Consider the following 19,334-nt stretch of genomic DNA (forward strand, 5'->3'; position numbering starts at 1 on the left):
CCTTTCATTTACTGGAGGCTGTTACAATCAGAAAATTGTAGTGAAACAAATTGTATACTGCAAGTCATAAGCTGGGTGGAAATATGCGTAAACATATAGTACTGACCATGTGTCTCATAGTGACCTTAAACAGCAGAATTACAATTAGATTTAATTGAATAGTTCATTGAAAAAGGCCACTACTTTGTACAGTTCTTGTAAAAATCTCCTCTCCATAGATAATGATGTTGTTTTCTCCACTTAATAAAGTTCCTTTCTTTGAATCAATTATAATACAGGTATTATTGGACTGTATGGAGTTGTACTCTTTACATAGAGGCTCATTACCGTTATGTTTTGATTGGAAAATATAAACAGCTAGAGCAGAAGGTTGACCTTACCCTTAAATTGACCTAAAAGGATGCATGTCAAACATGGGCCTTTCTGGCTTCCTGAAAGCTGAACAAAGATAATTTCTGTTATTGTCATAATAATTAACAATGGCACTCTTTCCCTTGTGAAATAAATCCCATGTATTATCATGCTCATTTGGTTCAATAGGAACTACGGTGAGCCTCCCTTTTCGTCCGATCCTGTACAACTTTACAATGCAGACCTTCTCAAGGGGAGTCAAAAGCCTATCCCCAAATCGTTCTGAGTGTTATTGCATACACTCTGTGGCAGGTGCACTTTTTGGGTTGATTCTTGTATCAAATCATTTGTACCCTTTGATCGAACGTAATCATAATTGTTTCTTATTATTTTACGCCAGAATGGAACAAATTAGATTTTTGGCGCTGTCATTACGAGACAATGTAAAATAATGTTTATCATTAATCTTGCCAACACACGAGCCCTAAACAAAGCCTGATTTTCTTTCCGTTTGCAAAGTTTTTGAAAGTTGATTGTTTTTCATTGATAACTGGTAGTTTTTAGGTCATTAGATTGCGCATGAACCTTTGTAGCCCGAATGCAGAAACTTTGATTTTCATTTCACTGGATTTTGTGATACAGAAATCACGGTCTCCACCTCTCGTTGTCTGTTTGTTTATAAATTGATAGTTGGTTATCACTACAAAGATCCAAATTATTATTGTTTTTCAATTATTGTTTTTGAGGAGTTCCGAGGAAGTTGCGAGGCTGCAATGCAGAGTTCTTTGTCATCTTTGAGGATGTCGTCGAGGCTGCAGTGCGAAGGTCTGCGTCAAGGATTCTTCATGCAGATTTGGTTCATAAGAGGCTGAGAGAGATGCATTCTGCTGCATCGGTTCTGCCTGCAATATCCAAGCGGGGCTAGCAGAGCACCTTCAGGCCCACTTCCAAGGGTCCAAGACTGAGGTGGACACATTTGGGGGCAAGACTAACAGCAAACTGAGTTCTGGTGCTGGGTTTAAGGTGGTTGTAGCCTTTTCTATCACTGAGGCTCCGATCAGGAGACCAGCCAAGTAGCTCTTGGAGTTACTCTAGTGGTCCTGGGATCAAGATGTAGATCCAGTCCTTTCACTCAGGCAGCAGGACGACAGAGTAACAGCCCTCCTTTCAGAGCAGCACAGCAGTCCTTTAGAGTCTTCCACAGGTGTACCGAAGAGTTGGGCCTGAGGGTCCAATATTTATACCAGGTGCCCACTTTGAAGCAGGAGAAGGTTCTTGAGATTTCAACCTCCAGAGGTGTTCGGAATTTCCTTCCTCCTTGCCCTGTCCTCAGCAAGTCTAGGATACACAATAGACTAGTGTCAAACACTTTGTGAGTGTACTCAAGCAGAACCTTTATCATGTGCAAGTGTGGTGGGTGACAGCTCCCCTCCTCATCAAGTCAGAGACTGACCATCCTGTCAACATCTATGCTCCTTTGTTTCACTGTCTGGGAGTAACATGCAAAGGCCAACTCGCAGCTACACGTAGTCATTTGACTCAGGACACAGGCTGCAGGTATCAAAACGTGGCATTTTCCAAATTGCTATTTAAAATCGGAGGACGTTAAATTAAAATTCTTTAGGCCCCAAACTCGACATTCCTACTTCCTCCCAATTGAAAGTTACCACCTAATAAATGTTATCCTTTGGGAAAGGTAGGCATTGCAGTAGTAAAATATTTTGGGAATTAAAAGTACTAAAGTGCACAGAGTCCTAAGGGCAACAAAAACGAGATCAGCAAAAATGGAGGAAAAATGTTTGGGGAAAGACCACCCTAAAACTGACAGGTTTAACAATAAACAATAAAAAAGAGTGCAGTACCACTACACAAATCTTCGGGTCACTTTTCACACCATTCTTTCAGGTTTTGCAATTGTTACAGCCTTTAGCCAATAGGAGCTTGGCTTCTGGATTGGACTCTTCCTGCGCCAAGTATGTTCTTACTATTTTATGCTATCAGCTGGGAGTTCACTGGGTTAAACAGCGCTGTTTGGTGGAATCAGGACAATAAAAACAAGGGATGAAGTGCCAAGACAAACAAAGTTCCTGTTAGTGCCATCCTGTTAAAGATTTGCAATTGTAACAACCTCCGGCCAATCAAAGTGTGGAATTCAGAATGGACCCCTCATTTCTTAGTCCATCCATATGCAGCCTGGGTACTGTGCATCACAACAGAAGCCTCCCATTTCCAAAGCATGTAATACACTCCCCTTTGCTCTCAGATCAGAAAATAGCCATCTACATTTTCTAAAAGTGCTGAAAACTGCTGGAAACCTAGCTTATCCTTTGCAATAAAACCTGCTCCTGCCTAAAGTCAGTTTTCCTACTGCTGGGATATTGTATCCTTCACATCTTTTTTTCCCATGCCATTCCATTTTAGTATGTGTGAGGCGCTCACTCCACTGACCTTTCCATAATCTCTTTGGTTGACAATTAGTGGTATTTTAAACACTGAAAATACCTTTCCCTCATCAGTAATTAGGTCACTCACTCTCTACATTCTCATTAGCAGGCATTGAGTCTGAAATAAATTAGCATTTTCTAAGATACTTTTCTCCTGTTTCCCTCATGTTCAGACTGAGAACAGACACCCTGACCTCATAAGTACACCAACCTCACAGGAAGGAACTCCATTTTGAGGTCTTGGAGTGACCAGATATAGTTGCATTTGTGAAACCTTTGAACGTGAAATACTGTGACCTTGCCTTATGGATTGGCAAGTTCATCAATCCTTGGGAGTAGGCCTATGCTTCACTACTCAGAGTGATACATAAATGTCTTGACATGACTTGACTGTTTTCAAGGTCCTCCAAAAACAGATGCACCTCAGGCTGCTCAGTCCTCCTTATAGCCACATCTTGGTCCATCTAAGCTGGTTTTTATGAACACTGTACCATCTACAGGAAAAGGACATTCATCATCCCTTGAGATAGATGCTGTAATTATGGATGATGGGAGGATCCTCCAACTTCTTATAAGCTCTTGAGGGCATAATTTCTGAGAAGCTAACCAATGTCACCTCTCCAATGGTAACTTGTGCATACTAATACCTGCCAGAAAAAAACATCAGCAGGTCCTCGGGACAAAAGAAACTTGTTGAAGTTTCATCTCTAGCCAATCCTATCCAAGAACATTGATTGACTCACCACCGACAAGGACAATGTCATGCCTTTCTTCAGACACCTGGTATAGTCAGGCATTCATGTAGACACTGACAACCCCTAGTAGTCAGTCAATGGGTCATTAAGGGGTAAGGCAGGGAATATTTCTCACCTCTACCAGATCTATCAAGGGTACCTTCACCCAATGTCAAATCTGCTTCCTCCTATTACAACGCTGTCCAGCAGAAGGGATCTGAAACATGTACTTTCCTTCTTGAACCACTAGCCTTCTGACCCTACACCCCGTGTAAAATGAAGCTCCTTTTGTAGAAAGCCATCTTCCTAATCAACATCTCGTGTGTAGGGCACATTAGTGAGGGCCAGGCTCCATGCATGTCTATAACATACATTATCTTTTATTGAGACATGGTGGAACGCATACACAATCACAAATGTGTTGGATACATTTCTTGTAAATGGGGAGATTAATCTATCACTTCCTTTCTGTACTTTCTCAGCACCTTGAATGTAGAGGTTTTATGTTAGGCATGAGTTTAACATGTTTCTGAATGTAATTAGGGATAGGTGTTGTTTTGACAAGCCTTTCATCGAATACAGAGGATGTAGAGCAGACAACCTCCAATTTGAAATAATGTCCAGATCATTAACCTGCTTTCCTATTGCTACTGCTCATAGGAGAATACCCTCCTGTTGAATATCTTTCCACATTCATCAGTTCAAAGGCAGATTTATGTGCTTTCTCCAGACATGTGACTGCAGATTGATATTCAATGGAGGTATGGGGCCGACAACACAACATCAACAAGAACTCTTGATGTTTCCTCATAAGGTGATGTGCAATTGTACCTAGAGGTCTAATGAAATCTTCTTGAATAAGTCATTTGCTGCATTGTAAAAAACAGCCAACATAGCCTCTACAGGAACTGCACTCTTGTTTTACTCATAAGGTGATGTGCAATTTTGTTTGGAGGTCTATATGAAATCTGCTGGAATGAGTCAATGTCTGTATGATGACACCTTTCTCTTGCCTCCTATCACTTTTCTTTTTCTAGTGAAGATACCAATAGGTTTAAAAAACAGCTATAATGTAGGAGTTGCATAGAGTTACTTTTGTAATGGCTCCTTGAGTGTAGGCCTTCCAATATTCTCAATTTTAGCGTTAATTAAATTACTTGCCCCAAAACAAGAATCATATTTCTATTTACTTTCCAAACCAGGTGGATTTTTAGTTGAAAGTACTGGTAGAATCAATAAATAGGCTGGCCTTCACATTTATTTTTCATCATCATTTTCATTAAGTGTACCAAACTGTATGAGTACCTGAAATGTACTTGTAGAGGACAATTAGTGACCAAATAAATACCGTCTGCACATGATTGAGTCAAATGAACCAAAAGTGCTATGTGCTATTCTGATTGTCTATTATAAACATTTTCTTTTTCGGAAGAAAATGACATGTTTGAATTTTTTTATTTAAACCTTCTTTTGACATACACTGTTTTTTTGTTTTGTTTTGTTTTTTTGTGTGCATCTCTCAACTTACTGTCTAATGGTACTGATCAGAGGATGCAAAAGGCAGCTAAAATCAAGAAAAAAGCGGTGTGTAAACTTTTAATTTGACTCATAACATGCTTGCTTCCATTTTATTATTCTTGCTTGCCACACTCTTGTTTTAGTTACTGTATGCATTCTAATATAATTGCACTTTTAATGTTGTACTTGCTCAGCAAACCAACCGTGAACACAAACATTCACCTTTATCATGAAATCAATTCAGTGACTGTGCACTGTTTAGAGTATATCTACAGAGGGACGAGCTCAACCCTCATATCAATATTATACATTCCCAAATAAGTTCAAATAATGAAACAGCACTGTGAATTAGACCGTTTTGCAAACATTCATTTAGGCAGAAAGTAAACATATGGTTTTCCGGCCTCCAGATGTCATGATCCAGAAAAGGAAAACTCCTGAGGTTAATATTTCTGAAAAGCAAATCTGCCACTTTTTAAAATCATTAAATAAGGTTGCACAAAGTTGGGAGCCTGTAGTTTAGTGTTCATGTTAGCACTTTAATTATTTTAAATGTGATACATTGCATACTGTTCCCTTCATTGATTTCTGACTGAATGAAGCTCCTAATAATCCTTGATATGCTTAATTTACATGCTTGCTCCTTTGCATCTAGCTGGAATAAGTCTAAAAGTGATCAAAACAAAAAACTATGGGTGTTGCTATTTATAACCCATAAACTAATATTCATAGAACAATTGTTTTTTTTAAATGACAAAACAATATTTTCCCAACTAATATCTTCTTAGACATTTTTTAAACTATAACTTCCACTAAACATGTTCATTTATTTCTGCCCAAAGGTGACATTCAAATAATAGCTGGCAATCTCAGGGACCTCAGTGTGGCAGTGAAATCAAATGCACGTTTTAGAGTGGGTACACTTCTCGCTGTATGCATCAGGTACAATTGGACTGAAGCAGTCAATGGAAGAGAGACTAGGTGGTATTTTTGTGTCTGTCAACTATGTATCTGATGGGTGTATGTTTTACTACACAATTCAAAGCCTATTTTGGAATAAGTTTACTTTTTTACTTAAAAGTAGTGCAAAAGCATATGCATTATAAAGTCCTTAGATCAGTATTGATTGTGCTCCATAGTAAAGTGATGCCTATTTTTAACATAATAGATATAATTGAAATAGTGAAGGATCACTTTGGATTACATTAGTAAAATAAGGTAAATAGCTGGTTGTATTATACTGCTACAAAAACACTATTTCATAAATAGTAAAACTATTTCAATGTTCTAAGTGTAACAGAAAGGATGCATACTTGGGCATGTGAAACATTTAGGAAATTGATCATACATACTACCTGTATTCATAACATACATTGTTATAATTAATCTTGCAGTTACATTTATCATAAATATGTTTCTGTAAAACCCTTACTTTCTCCAAAGGAGACGAATATAAGTCCCTTGATATGATTAATATTACAGCAATTTTGAACATTGAGGGAAATAGTTTCAGACATGCAAAATTCTAATATAAGTGATGTAATGTATTGAATATTATCATAAAGTTGTGTGTAAAACCATAATCTCACACCTTACATAGAAATATATTTTCATATGCACAATTGACTATATAATAATTAACGCAGAACATAGTTTTTTCCAAATGATTGATTTGCACTGCAGTCAATTTTAATTTGTGCATTTGAATTCTGTTCTATAAAACGTGACATAATAACAATAGTCCTAAATGAAGGCTCAAGACACTTCTTTTAACACATAGGTAAAATAATGTTTGGCACATTTAGATAAGTGAGTACAATTTTGTAATTGACAGTTACTTTTAAGTCAATGATATATATATATATATTTTTATATACGATTTGCACTGATGAAAGAATAAAAAGCACTTTATATTGCACCAGCAGCCAGCATCTGAAGCATCCGTTACTCTCTTATTTGGTGCCCGTTACAAGCCTTTGGAGTGTTACCTGATATTTTTATATATATATATATATCTATCAAAATCCAAATTTACTCCTTCTGCTCTCCCCGCCCTAGGTAGTTGGATCATCCACGCCGGTGGTTGGAGTAAAATACATCTACCATTGGAATTATCCCCTTTGTGATCGTCTTATTGAACTGTATAGTGCAATAGGTCGCCACAAACAATCATCTAACTATTAATTAAACAATGCTCAATGTCTCCTCACCCATTTTCCCCTTTCAGATTTCTTTTTTACTACTTTAATATGGACTATTCGGGCCATTGATATGCACGTATGATATGCAGAGTGACATCTTTATATCATTATAAGGCTGAAAGTGCATTAGTGAAATTACAGAGACCCAAGCAAGGAACCCACACACAAAAAAATGTGGCTACTTGATCAAATTAAACCATGTGCAGGGTCCTTTTTGTGAAGTCGTTAGATACTTATTTAACATCATGCATATGGCCGAGATACCCGCCACCCCCTCTCAACACAATCCCCAAAAGGAGGGAAACTGGAAACAGTTCTTGAAGTTTTTGGAAGTGGGATGGAGTGACCATCCCGGCCGTATTTATTAAAACAAAATTAAAAACATTAAACGTTTCATGTTATGTACAATTTCATTACCACATTGCGATGTTTGGCTAACCTTAATAGATTCTCTAATACAGAGGTTCTCCTAGCCGAACTAGCATCCTACAACACATTTTCTTGACATATTGAAATTGTACATCCTAACGTTTAAGGGCCAACGGCAAGGTCATAACCGGTGTCAAGATCCCTAACCAGACTTACCCCTCCCACTTGGGAGGGGCGACAGCACGGAGGCGTACCTCAAGTGCAACTACTACCAATTTCCCTTGACTTGACGGGGGCACCTAAAAACTCGACGCCAGTTAAAGGTCGTTCGAATACTCGTGTGAGGTATCTAGAAGGTATCGTAAACCTTATCCCAACCCCACACAACTTACCGCATCTGCCGTCGCAGATGTCACTGGCCCCGGGAAATTCCCCAGGAGGGGGCTGTAACCCCTCCTACAAAGGAAGGGGCCTTGACCGCCTTTCCTTTACTTCCGGCGACCCATCCTTAGAAGGGACCGCCTCCCCATTGAGGGGCCAATGGCCACCTCTCCCGAGCGCTCCCATCCGTGTTGGGTGACGCCCACTCATAGGGATCTACTAATTAGTGCTCACCGATCATGACCTTACCGCCTACCAAAATAAATACGACAGTGCTAACTAAACCTAAGAATACATTGGCCACTATGACCGAAAGAGCATGCTTAAAAAATCAACACTATATCTGAATCATTTTTAATGGCAAAACGTACTCAAAACAGACCATTCTTTATTATACTCAACATCAACATGACACTACAACCTGCAAACGAAAGAGAGGCAGAATTAATCAACTTTATTACAAACAACTGGCTGTCTTCAGGGGCTGGTGGGTGGGTCAAAATTGGCTCTTCGTTCTGTCCCGAGCTCACGTGCAGCGAGGAGGTGCAGCTTCAGAGCACAAGAACAAGAGGATGTCTTCTGGTCTTGCGTCCCTTTTTATCCGTCTTCAGGGCGGGCGTACACCCGCCCCTGCCTGCCCCGAGGGCGTGGCTGGCTGCGTCAGTGTCTAGGCCAGCCCACTCTAGGGCGGGAAAGGGCGCGCCCCTGCTACGCCGCTTCGGGCATACCAGCCGAGACGCGCCTCCCGCCCAAAATGGCTTCCCGGGGGGATCGAGGCACTCTGCCATACGTTCGGGGGGACCGAGTGGTCGCCCCTTTCCATATGGCCGAGATACCCGCCACCCCCTCTCAACACAATCCCCAAAAGGAGGGAAACTGGAAACAGTTCTTGAAGTTTTTGGAAGTGGGATGGAGTGACCATCCCGGCCGTATTTATTAAAACAAAATTAAAAACATTAAACGTTTCATGTTATGTACAATTTCATTACCACATTGCGATGTTTGGCTAACCTTAATAGATTCTCTAATACAGAGGTTCTCCTAGCCGAACTAGCATCCTACAACACATTTTCTTGACATATTGAAATTGTACATCCTAACGTTTAAGGGCCAACGGCAAGGTCATAACCGGTGTCAAGATCCCTAACCAGACTTACCCCTCCCACTTGGGAGGGGCGACAGCACGGAGGCGTACCTCAAGTGCAACTACTACCAATTTCCCTTGACTTGACGGGGGCACCTAAAAACTCGACGCCAGTTAAAGGTCGTTCGAATACTCGTGTGAGGTATCTAGAAGGTATCGTAAACCTTATCCCAACCCCACACAACTTACCGCATCTGCCGTCGCAGATGTCACTGGCCCCGGGAAATTCCCCAGGAGGGGGCTGTAACCCCTCCTACAAAGGAAGGGGCCTTGACCGCCTTTCCTTTACTTCCGGCGACCCATCCTTAGAAGGGACCGCCTCCCCATTGAGGGGCCAATGGCCACCTCTCCCGAGCGCTCCCATCCGTGTTGGGTGACGCCCACTCATAGGGATCTACTAATTAGTGCTCACCGATCATGACCTTACCGCCACAGGCCGGATAGTTGACCGGCTATCCGGACCCCCCACAAAACTCCTACCTAAAGGTCATGTTTCAACGTTTTTAACCATGCTAAGAAGTCTCCTATGAGTAACTCATTTCCCACCCGAGACAAATGCACACCATCCCCTAAATACATACTGTCATCATTAATACAACCATGCGAGATAGAATGCAATGTCTTGGAACGGAACAACCTACTCACTTTGTTATTAAGTTTTCTAACAGAATGGTTCAAAGCAGGAATCGATATAGCCCCCCGCCACACTTTTCGTGGGATCATATGAGACCACGCAATTATGCACCCCGGAACTTTCCTCGCCAACCAACTTACAGTGGAAAGCATTGCCTCTAGGAGAAGTCGTCTACCGGTGGTGACCAAATCATTGCCCCCCAAATGTACTATGACTATAGACGGCGGTGACCTCGTCCGCCCTAACAAACCCTCAAAAAATGCTTGAAACTGGTCAATACAGAGGCCGCCCCTTCCGTAGAAGGACACCCTGTACCCGTATTCCCAGGCTACGTGAATCATGTCACCTGCTTCGAATACGTCTGCGACACGCCTCACGTATGAGTGGCCCACGACCCACACCTCCTTTTTCACAGCCGGTGATGTCTGACCGCTGGCCCGGTGTTGGGTCGACTGCATAGTCCGCCCTGCCTCGTAGGCTTGCGCAACTGAAAACCAAACAAAAACAAGAGGCGTGAGTACATCGTTACAGCTTTACAACATGTGCAACCGCACATACCTCTTATAACAATTGGAGGACCAACGCCCCACTCGTTTTACTTGTTCAACATTAAGACCCCTGGCTGTAGCTTCAGTGGCAGCCCCTATCCGAAAGGAATGGGTCCCGAACTCGCCCGGGTCCAAGCCCGCTGCGGTAATTGACATCGCAAGCACCCGCCGAAACTGAAACTTCGTCAGTGGGGTGGCGTCCGCGTGTCTCAACAATGTCCCCCCCCATGATGCCACCCTTCGTGCTAGGTAATCTTCTAAACACTTTACCGGACACATGGAGGACCCAGGAATCCTGCGAATGATTATGCAGTCACCCATCCCATCTTGATCGGTCTTGGACCTGACAAAGGAGACAGTCATCGTCTCGCCCCTGATCTGAACGTGTTCCTGGCACAAACCCCCCACCACATCCTGTTTGTTCCTCGCTACTAATTCACTTATCCTCATCGCCCCGTGAAATGCAAGCGTAAAAGCAGCTCGGAACAACAACGTCTCAAACTGAGACGAGCATGTGGCAGGGAGTGCGGCCAGCAACTGGGACAACCTATCCAGACCTATCGGGCGCCTCTCATCTACTCTGCGACCCTCAAGGCGTTGCCACCCACGCAGCGCTTTTTGTACCACGAAAGACGCTGTCGGGTCCTGGATATTGTGTGCCCTGGCAGCAAAGGAAATGGCAGCACGATGCCTCTGGGCCGTAGCCACTGACTTCCCAGCCCTACGCAAGAACATCAGAAAATGTACTACCCATTCCTCATAGCCCCAAAGCCCCTCTCTCTCAGTCCCCAAAAAGGCTAAATAAGCCCTGAACGCCCCTTCATATGCCTTCCTCGTCCTTGGTGCTAGACTCTCTCCCACGAGGTGACGAAGTTCGGGGCACCGAGAGACCAGAGAGCTTCGGGAAAGGGTGCCGGCTCTGGGTCCGCTGAGGGAAGGAAACCCGAGAAAGCCTGCATTTGAAAACGAGACAGTGCATCAGCCGCCTGATTCAACACCCCTGGGACATGTTTTGCTCTGAATATTACGTTCAGACGCATACACAGTAAGACAATTTCTTTGAGCAGCCTTAAAATCATTTTACAACGTGCTGCCTGACTATTGATGCATTCTACAACGGTCATATTGTCAGACCAAAATATGACAGAATGATCTTTGAACCCTTCGGGCCAGGTTCTGAGGGCCACCAAAATGGGAAACAGTTCAAGGAAAGCAATATTACTTGTCAGCCCCTCTTCATGCCACCATGTCGGCCATCTTTGTGCCGACCATTTTGTGCCGAAGATGGCGCCAAAGTCCATGCTTCCCGCTGAATCTGTCCATAGACCAAGCTCATCAGAGGACACGGCTGGTTTATTCCAGACGACTCGACCATTGAAGTCCGCCAAAAATGCTAACCAGATACGCATGTCCTGGCGGACCTCAGCCGATAGTCTCGTGCGATGATGACCCTCCTTTAGGCCAACCATCGCTTGAGCAATTGAACGGGAAAAGGGGCGGGCCATTGGGATCACCCTCAGGGCAAAATTCAACTTCCCCACCAGTTGCTGCAATTGATGCAGCGTAACTTTAGATGCATTTATACATACTTGCAGGGCTGCCCTGAATTTCGACACTTTAGCAGCTGGTAAACGAAAACAACCCTCACTAGAGTCCAACTCAATCCCCAGAAACTCGAGGCAAGTCGTGGGACCCACAGTTTTACCTGGTGCCAATGGCACGCCAAATTGACCCATTAACACACAAAAGTCAGCCAAGGCCCGGCCGCATTCGTCATCCCCGGCGGCCCCAAGGAACAAAAAGTCATCAAGGTAATGCATTACGTTCCGGAAACCCGTTTTCTTCGTGAAGACCCATTGCAGAAAATTACTGAAATTCTCGAAATATGCACAAGATATAGAGCACCCCATCGGCATACACTTATCCATGTAAAACGAACCTTGAAACATGAATCCCAGAAGACGCTGGTCGTCTGGGTGTACCGGGAGCAATCGGAACGCTGACTCGATATCTGATTTCGCCATCAGCGTCCCGGGCCCCAGGCGATTCAAAATGGCTACGGCCTCATCGAATGATGCGTACCGCACCGAACATACCTCTGGATCAATTGCATCGTTTACAGACAGACCATGAGGAGCAGATAAATTATGAATCAATCGAAACTCACCTGGGTCCTTCTTGGGGACCACCCCTAAAGGAGAACAGACAAAATTCTGTACCGGGGGTACACTAAACGGGCCGGCGACCCGACCTCGGGCAACCTCTTTCCGGATCTTATCCTGCACTACGGTCGTATGCTGCAAGACGGAAAGTTGATTTCTGCACGTCCCGACACCCTGAAAGTCCCCTACCGGGATGCGGAAACCATATGAAAAACCGTTCCGCAGCACCCCAGCAGAAGTACGATCCGGGTATTCACTGAGCCAGGGAATCATCGCCAAGGTATCAATCGGGGTTGGTAAAGGCGCCCCTCGGACTACTTTAGACCTGTTTGTCGCCTCCTCTACCCCCATTCTCACCCGTTCTGGCTCTGCACGAGGACTCAGGATGGGGCGACCCGCAACCACTACATTCATGCTTGAACTTGCACGATCCCTGGGGCCTAGTACATTTACCTTTGTTAAAATTGAAACAGAAACCCCTTTTCCCTGTACTGCCGGGAGGTCTCGAGTAATCGTCGGTACCCGCCCCTGACCGAAAGGGCGTCCCTGCATATTGTCGGGAGGACTCGCCAACATTGCCCCCCACCAACGGTATTTTCAACATTCCTGATTCTTTCATCTTATCCCATGTTAACGAATCATAACAGTCCCAGGTTAAACTTTTGTTATGCTCCATCGCCTTCCTGAAAAGGTTATCATAACAGAACCACTGGTTACCTTGGTGCGATGTCGAGTACCCCATGATTCGTGACTGATAAACTGGAAACTCGGGAAGCAATTCAGGCCTACGTTCCCCCAAAATCGACGTAAAAATTCCCCATGCATTGCCCCAGTTGCCAATATTCTCATTCACTTTAAAGGCGGCCATTTTTGCGCGCCAAACACTCGGATGCATTAGATCCTTTTGACCCTTAACAGTTTCCACCTCATAATGATCGACAAGCAGGGAGAAAATATTCACATATTCCCCCGCCCAAATCTTTTCCTTTATTGCCAAAGGAACATGCTGCCCCAATTTTTCTCTACGGGAGGGTGCTGACTCGTCCCTCGCGATCGGCAATGGCCGCTTACCTGCACCGGACGCTGCTTCCGCCACTCGTGGCTTGTCTATCTCTGCAGCCGGCGTGGGCACCTTGGCTGCACCTCGTTTCTCACGCAACTGTTTCATCAGCGCTTGTGCCTCGGCAGCCGTGGCACCCTCGCTACTGTCGCCCAACCACGCTGCTAGCTGTGCCGCCAACTCGGGAGGCATATCCTCGGTGGATGTCGGGGTGACCACAACTGGAATCGGATTCCCCTCCCCCGGCACCGGGGCTGGCGCCTCGAGCGGGGCACTGGGAACCGGGACGTCTCCCCCGGCTGGTCCCCTTTTTGGCCTCTTGGGCTTCCCTCCAGGAACTGCTCCAGCCGATGGACGCCCCGATCCCTCCTCCCCGTCTCGCTCCGCCAACCGCTTCTTTATTTCGGACATCTCCTTCACGAGGACCCGAACCATTTGGTCAGTCGTCATTCTCTTCGCGCCTTTCTTGGGCATCTCTCGACAAAGTATCTAGAAGACAAAAAGAAAGATCAAAACGCTCAAAATTGGCTCTTCGTTCTGTCCCGAGCTCACGTGCAGCGAGGAGGTGCAGCTTCAGAGCACAAGAACAAGAGGATGTCTTCTGGTCTTGCGTCCCTTTTTATCCGTCTTCAGGGCGGGCGTACACCCGCCCCTGCCTGCCCCGAGGGCGTGGCTGGCTGCGTCAGTGTCTAGGCCAGCCCACTCTAGGGCGGGAAAGGGCGCGCCCCTGCTACGCCGCTTCGGGCATACCAGCCGAGACGCGCCTCCCGCCCAAAATGGCTTCCCGGGGGGATCGAGGCACTCTGCCATACGTTCGGGGGGACCGAGTGGTCGCCCCTTTCCATTTATGTAATGGTTATACTGTCCTTTTCTACCGATTACAATATGCTGCATTCCTCTGTAAATAAAAGATTGTCTTGAATAATTTGAATTGTTTTCTGAAGACAGCAAGAAAGATGTGTATACTTCTAGTTTTAGTGTATTGGTTAAAATCCATTAAGAGATTATCTCACGTCACAGTTTCATTCATTTATCGACCTGGAATGTACTCTTTCATCTCTACAACAAACTCCATTTTATACTGCAGAGGATATTACCAAAGGACCACCACTGAATAATAGATACCTTGTAATTGAATGACACAGTGGCTCAGTTTTATGTTGCAGCTTATGCTGCACTAAGGAGGGCAGGGGTCAGCCACAGTGCTGCATCTGCACTGGGGATTCTAGAATGTTATATACAGATGCTGTCATTCATGCCGTTTTAGCTCCGGCTACTGGCAAAGAGGATTAACGAGGCAGTCCTTTGTTTTCAAACCACTCTACTTGTTCCTTCACACCCTGCCCCTACAACATCAACAGGAGGTTGACTGCTGAGGCAGTCAGTGTCTGCTTTTCTGCAATGCTAGATGCATTAAAAAAAAAAAAAAATTATTGGTTAGCAGAATGGATTGTTCTGCCCATGTGTTTGCAATTGCACCCATCCACTTCATTTTACATCACACTTCGGCACTACTACAATGCACACTCATTTACCAACATGAGGGAAAGGAGGAGGGAGAGAAGTGGCACAGAAAATTAGCAGAGATTCCATGTTCTGTATGTCTTATGTCAGACAAATATCCTGGCAAAGGCAAACAAATTAGGGGTGTACGATATTCATATAGTTAACTTTTCTGTAATTACTAGAAATTTCGGCGAAATAATGGAAATTGAAAATCCATTATTTAGCTATATTTTAGCACGAAACGCAACCTTGCATCAATGTTTGACGCAAGGGCGCATTTCAAGCTAAAATAATTGTGCAACAAAATACATTTTTTTTATTGCAAAGGGTGCATTCTTACCTAAACTGGAGTAAAAGCAGAATTTCAGAAATTTGCTGTACCAAGCTTAACATTAAATTCTCAACTTTACGTGAATTAAGGCAGCATAATTCAAATTTTACGAAGGCTTTAAAACAAACCTTAGATTTCTTACACAACGCTGATATTAGAATTAGACTCATGGTAATCTAATTCAATTTGTGCCCAAAATGATCTCATCAAACACACTTTGACCTGAATTAAACAAGGCCACGGTGACAGGCAAGTAGTTAGACAGTAAGGGTCAACATAAAAACAAAAAATTTGAGATCGAGCTTCTAGGCTCATCCTGATTCATTTTCACACAGTTTGTACACAATCAATGCCCCCCTTGCAATTAATCGCAATCACAATCACATTAATTTAATTTTGTAGTGCTCTGGCACCTGAGCAAGCTGTATTTTAATGGAAGCCCTTTCATGAAAGAATATGGAAACCAACCATTTGTTCCCTCAGCTAGTAGAATTTCTCTACATTTGAGTACAAAAATCAAACATTTTAAGTGGGAGGAGCATTACTACTAGTACGCCTGTTTAGCGAAGTCATATAGGATTTCTAAACAAAGCATTGATTTAGCATTTCTGCATAAGTACACATTTCATAACAAAAATGCTTTTAATTGAGCAGTAACTTGATTTATTGGTTAGCACAGTGTAGCCATTACTGGACTATGAGAATACATGCTATCATAGTTTCTAATTGATCACCCAGAGCTATAAGAATACATTCCTGGAAATGTGAAAATGTCAATCTAGTGCATACGATGAATTATTCTTTCTCACATACTTTCACTGCTGTGCTTTTATTGCTGCTTGCTGCATGATATGTGATATTTTCTTTTAATATTCACATTTTATTTTTCCCCATGACGCATACAATTTGCATGATGCAGCATGCATTTATTTTGCCAGGATTTGTCTTGTGCTGAAGTTTTATTAGCAACCATGTGGCATGAACAAAAATGTGGGACAAATGGTAAGTCGAAAATCAGCCATGTAAAACTGGCTCTAAAAAGTCTGTCATAAATTGCACAATTAGCAAATTTAAAAATGTGCGAATGGGATATGGTAATGACGGATGTGTGCTTCTTGTTCAAAATGTGCATTATTAATAGTGTGTAGAGCAGTTACTCTATGGTTGAATTTACATGTGCATACTGACATTGAGCTGTTGCAATTGAAAAGAATTTGCTACAACTGTGATTTCCTGGCTAATACTAATTAGGCCTCAGTTAAGAGGCCTCAGTTAAGCCTTAATGTCATCTTGATAAAAATGGATGTCACTGCATCATGTTTTTGTTCTGTTTATAATTCTGCTACTTTGTAGTCAAGTAAGATGTGGATTTGTTTATTTCTGACACTGTTCTCGTAGAAAGCCTACTGGAGTGCCTACTGTAACACTTTTTTAAGGCTCTTCCTCTTGAATCCGGTATTACATTCATTCACAATGGTTCACTGTTGTTTATGTAACTAGCTTATCCTGACACCTCCGGATGACATTAGGTCTCAGGGGCTGAATCAATATACATGTAGCGAGGTAGTGCTAAGGTGGTAGGGCATGTCACACTTATAAGATGAGTTATTTGATTTGTTGAAAAATTATTTCTTTGGTCACACGATGGTGACTTAGCAGACCTTCTGTGGAGAAAATGGCTTTATAAACCTGTGAATTTGGGGCTTGGTGAGAGACCTTTCCTATGCTAGTAGAAATGCTGCCCAATTTCTTATTAAATATGAAAAGTAGGCTATTAAGGAGTTTGTCTATTGTTTTGCATTATTTTATGCATTTAAATATGATTTGCTGCATATGCACTCTACTATTTCTGTATTCTACCCTTTTCAATTTTGTAAATCAAAAGGTTTTTCTAAATTCCACTCTAAACTTTAATTTCCGAGTCAATCTATTCTTTATTTGGCTGTATTTTGACATGCAGTTTAGAACCCTGTATCTGGGACACATTATCTCATGAGAGCCACCCAACTTCTGTGTATGCCTTTGAGCTGTAAAATATAGGGATACAGCATGCCCACAATGGCATACCGTTAAAAACTACTTGGTGTTTTGATGGCACTTGTGCAGTTTGCCACTGATATAAAGTGGGTCTACGTAAAAGTCTTGTTCTTTGCCTGTTAGTCGCCTGGTTTAGTGGTACAGCCCATGCACTAGACGGTGGTTTGCAGCCTTCCCATACCCAGTGGGACAAATTGTCTACTAACATCTATTTCTAAAAAAATGGGAATAAAATGAGGGATATCATGTAACAAATCCAGATTCCTACAATAATTTAATACACGTAGCTGTTTTACTTAGGAACAAAGCAAAGAAAGGTATCTGAATACTTTTAGCCCTGTGCCTGTACTCCTTTTTTACAGAAGGATGCATCCATGGGAGATGCAAATGATCTGTGTAAACTTATTTTTTCAGATTAAGCTCAGACACTAGGGAAAAAGAAATTCCTTAATAACAACAATCCTGCTGCTACTTCAGCATGTCTCTGGTATTGAAATTGTTGGGCCATTGGTTGCCTGTGTAGTACTTGTAAATGAATTGACCAAATTCTGTAAATTGACGAGCGGCCCCCATTAGGCATGTCTCTCCTGGTCAGAGACACTGGGTGCTCCCTTTGCTATAGCTTGTAGTATGACACAACAGCTGAGTAATGGTTCATATAAATATTCAATGTTATGCTGTACTTACCATGTGGATATTACCACACATGAGATTTACCATGAAGTTTGTACTGCCCGTTATAAGTGATCCCGATGGGATTTACCACACAGCATTTGCCATGCAGTATTTTATTCTGCAGGTAAATCACTTTAAAAAAAAACAACATTATTTTAATGGGGGCAGTGGCAACCCCCATCCAGTGGCAGCCGATGCAGGTAAGCGTGGTGAGCTGGTGGGGCGGGCACAGTAGGGGGGTGGAAGTGGCAAACAACAGAATAGGGAAAATAAAACAACTTACCTTGAGCTTGCGGCAAGGTAAGTGGTTTCGTCAATTTATTTTAGTTTCCCTATTGCATCATTTGTCACTTTCACATCAACACCCAGTCCACCCCCACCCAGTCTCGCCCCGCTGCACCGCCCTTAACTGCATGGGTCACCACTGTTTGGGGGTTAAGGATGATTTTAAGATTAAGGTGTGAGTGGTAAAGGGCCTGGAAGGTGATTTTAAGGTTAAGGGGCCAGGTGAGGTAAAGGAAGTTAAGGGCGATTTATTGTTTCTGTAGTGGGTAGTGGTAAATGGAAGAAAGGATAATTTTAGGGTTAAGTGGTGAGCAGCGATAAGAGTCATGCGCATGATTTTAGTGCTGAGGGGCAAATTGAGATAAATGAAGTACAGATGATTTATGGGTTCGGGTGCGGGCAGTTGTAAATGGAGGCAACGGTGATATTAGAGTTAAGGGGTGGGGAGAGGTAATAGGTTTAATGTGAGTTTAGGGTTAAGGGGTGGGTAATAGTACATGGAGGTAATGGTGATTTTAGGGTTACGGGGTGGGTAGAGGTAAAGGTATTTTTAGAGTTTATGGATGGTAGAGATAAGAGGGAAACAGTAGTAACAGTGTTTTGAGGTAGAGGTAAAGGGATTTTAAGGTGTTTTAGGGGTTATGGGTGAGTAGAGGTAATGAGGAAGGGGTTATTTTAGGGTTTGAAGTGGTTAGAGGTAAAGGGCGACAAGGGTAAATATAGGCTATAGGGATGGTTGGAGGTAAAGCGAAGAAATGGGTATTTTAGAATTTAAGGGCTGGGTGGAGGTAAAGAGAGGTAAGGGTGATTTTAGGGTTAGGATCAGGTAGAGATAAAGGGATGTAAGGGTAATTTAGGGGCTGGCATAGATACAGGGATGGAAGGGTGATTTTAAGGTCAAGGGGCGAGAAGAGGTAAATGGTGGTAAAGGTGTTTCATGGGTTAAAGGGTGGG

The 19,334-nt window shown here is 43.2% G+C and overlaps 1 protein-coding gene across 3 annotated transcripts in view; it reads left to right on the forward strand.

Moving 5' to 3' along the window:
- The window catches only part of APBA2 (amyloid beta precursor protein binding family A member 2), a 1,219,434-nt gene that overhangs the window by 825,076 nt on the left and 375,024 nt on the right, over positions 1–19,334 (forward strand). For 2 of the 3 annotated variants that reach the window (XM_086958387.1, XM_086958389.1), the window contains one exon: positions 5,078–5,113. The exons of the other annotated variant lie outside the window; for it this stretch is intronic. In XM_086958387.1, the coding sequence (XP_086814513.1) occupies positions 5,078–5,113 (36 nt within the window). The remainder of the gene's footprint in view (positions 1–5,077; positions 5,114–19,334) is intronic. 3 annotated transcript variants of the gene reach the window in all.

Source organism: Lissotriton vulgaris, chromosome 2_1 (assembly GCF_964263255.1).
Source record: "Lissotriton vulgaris chromosome 2_1, aLisVul1.2, whole genome shotgun sequence".
NCBI classification, from domain to species: domain Eukaryota; kingdom Metazoa; phylum Chordata; class Amphibia; order Caudata; family Salamandridae; genus Lissotriton; species Lissotriton vulgaris.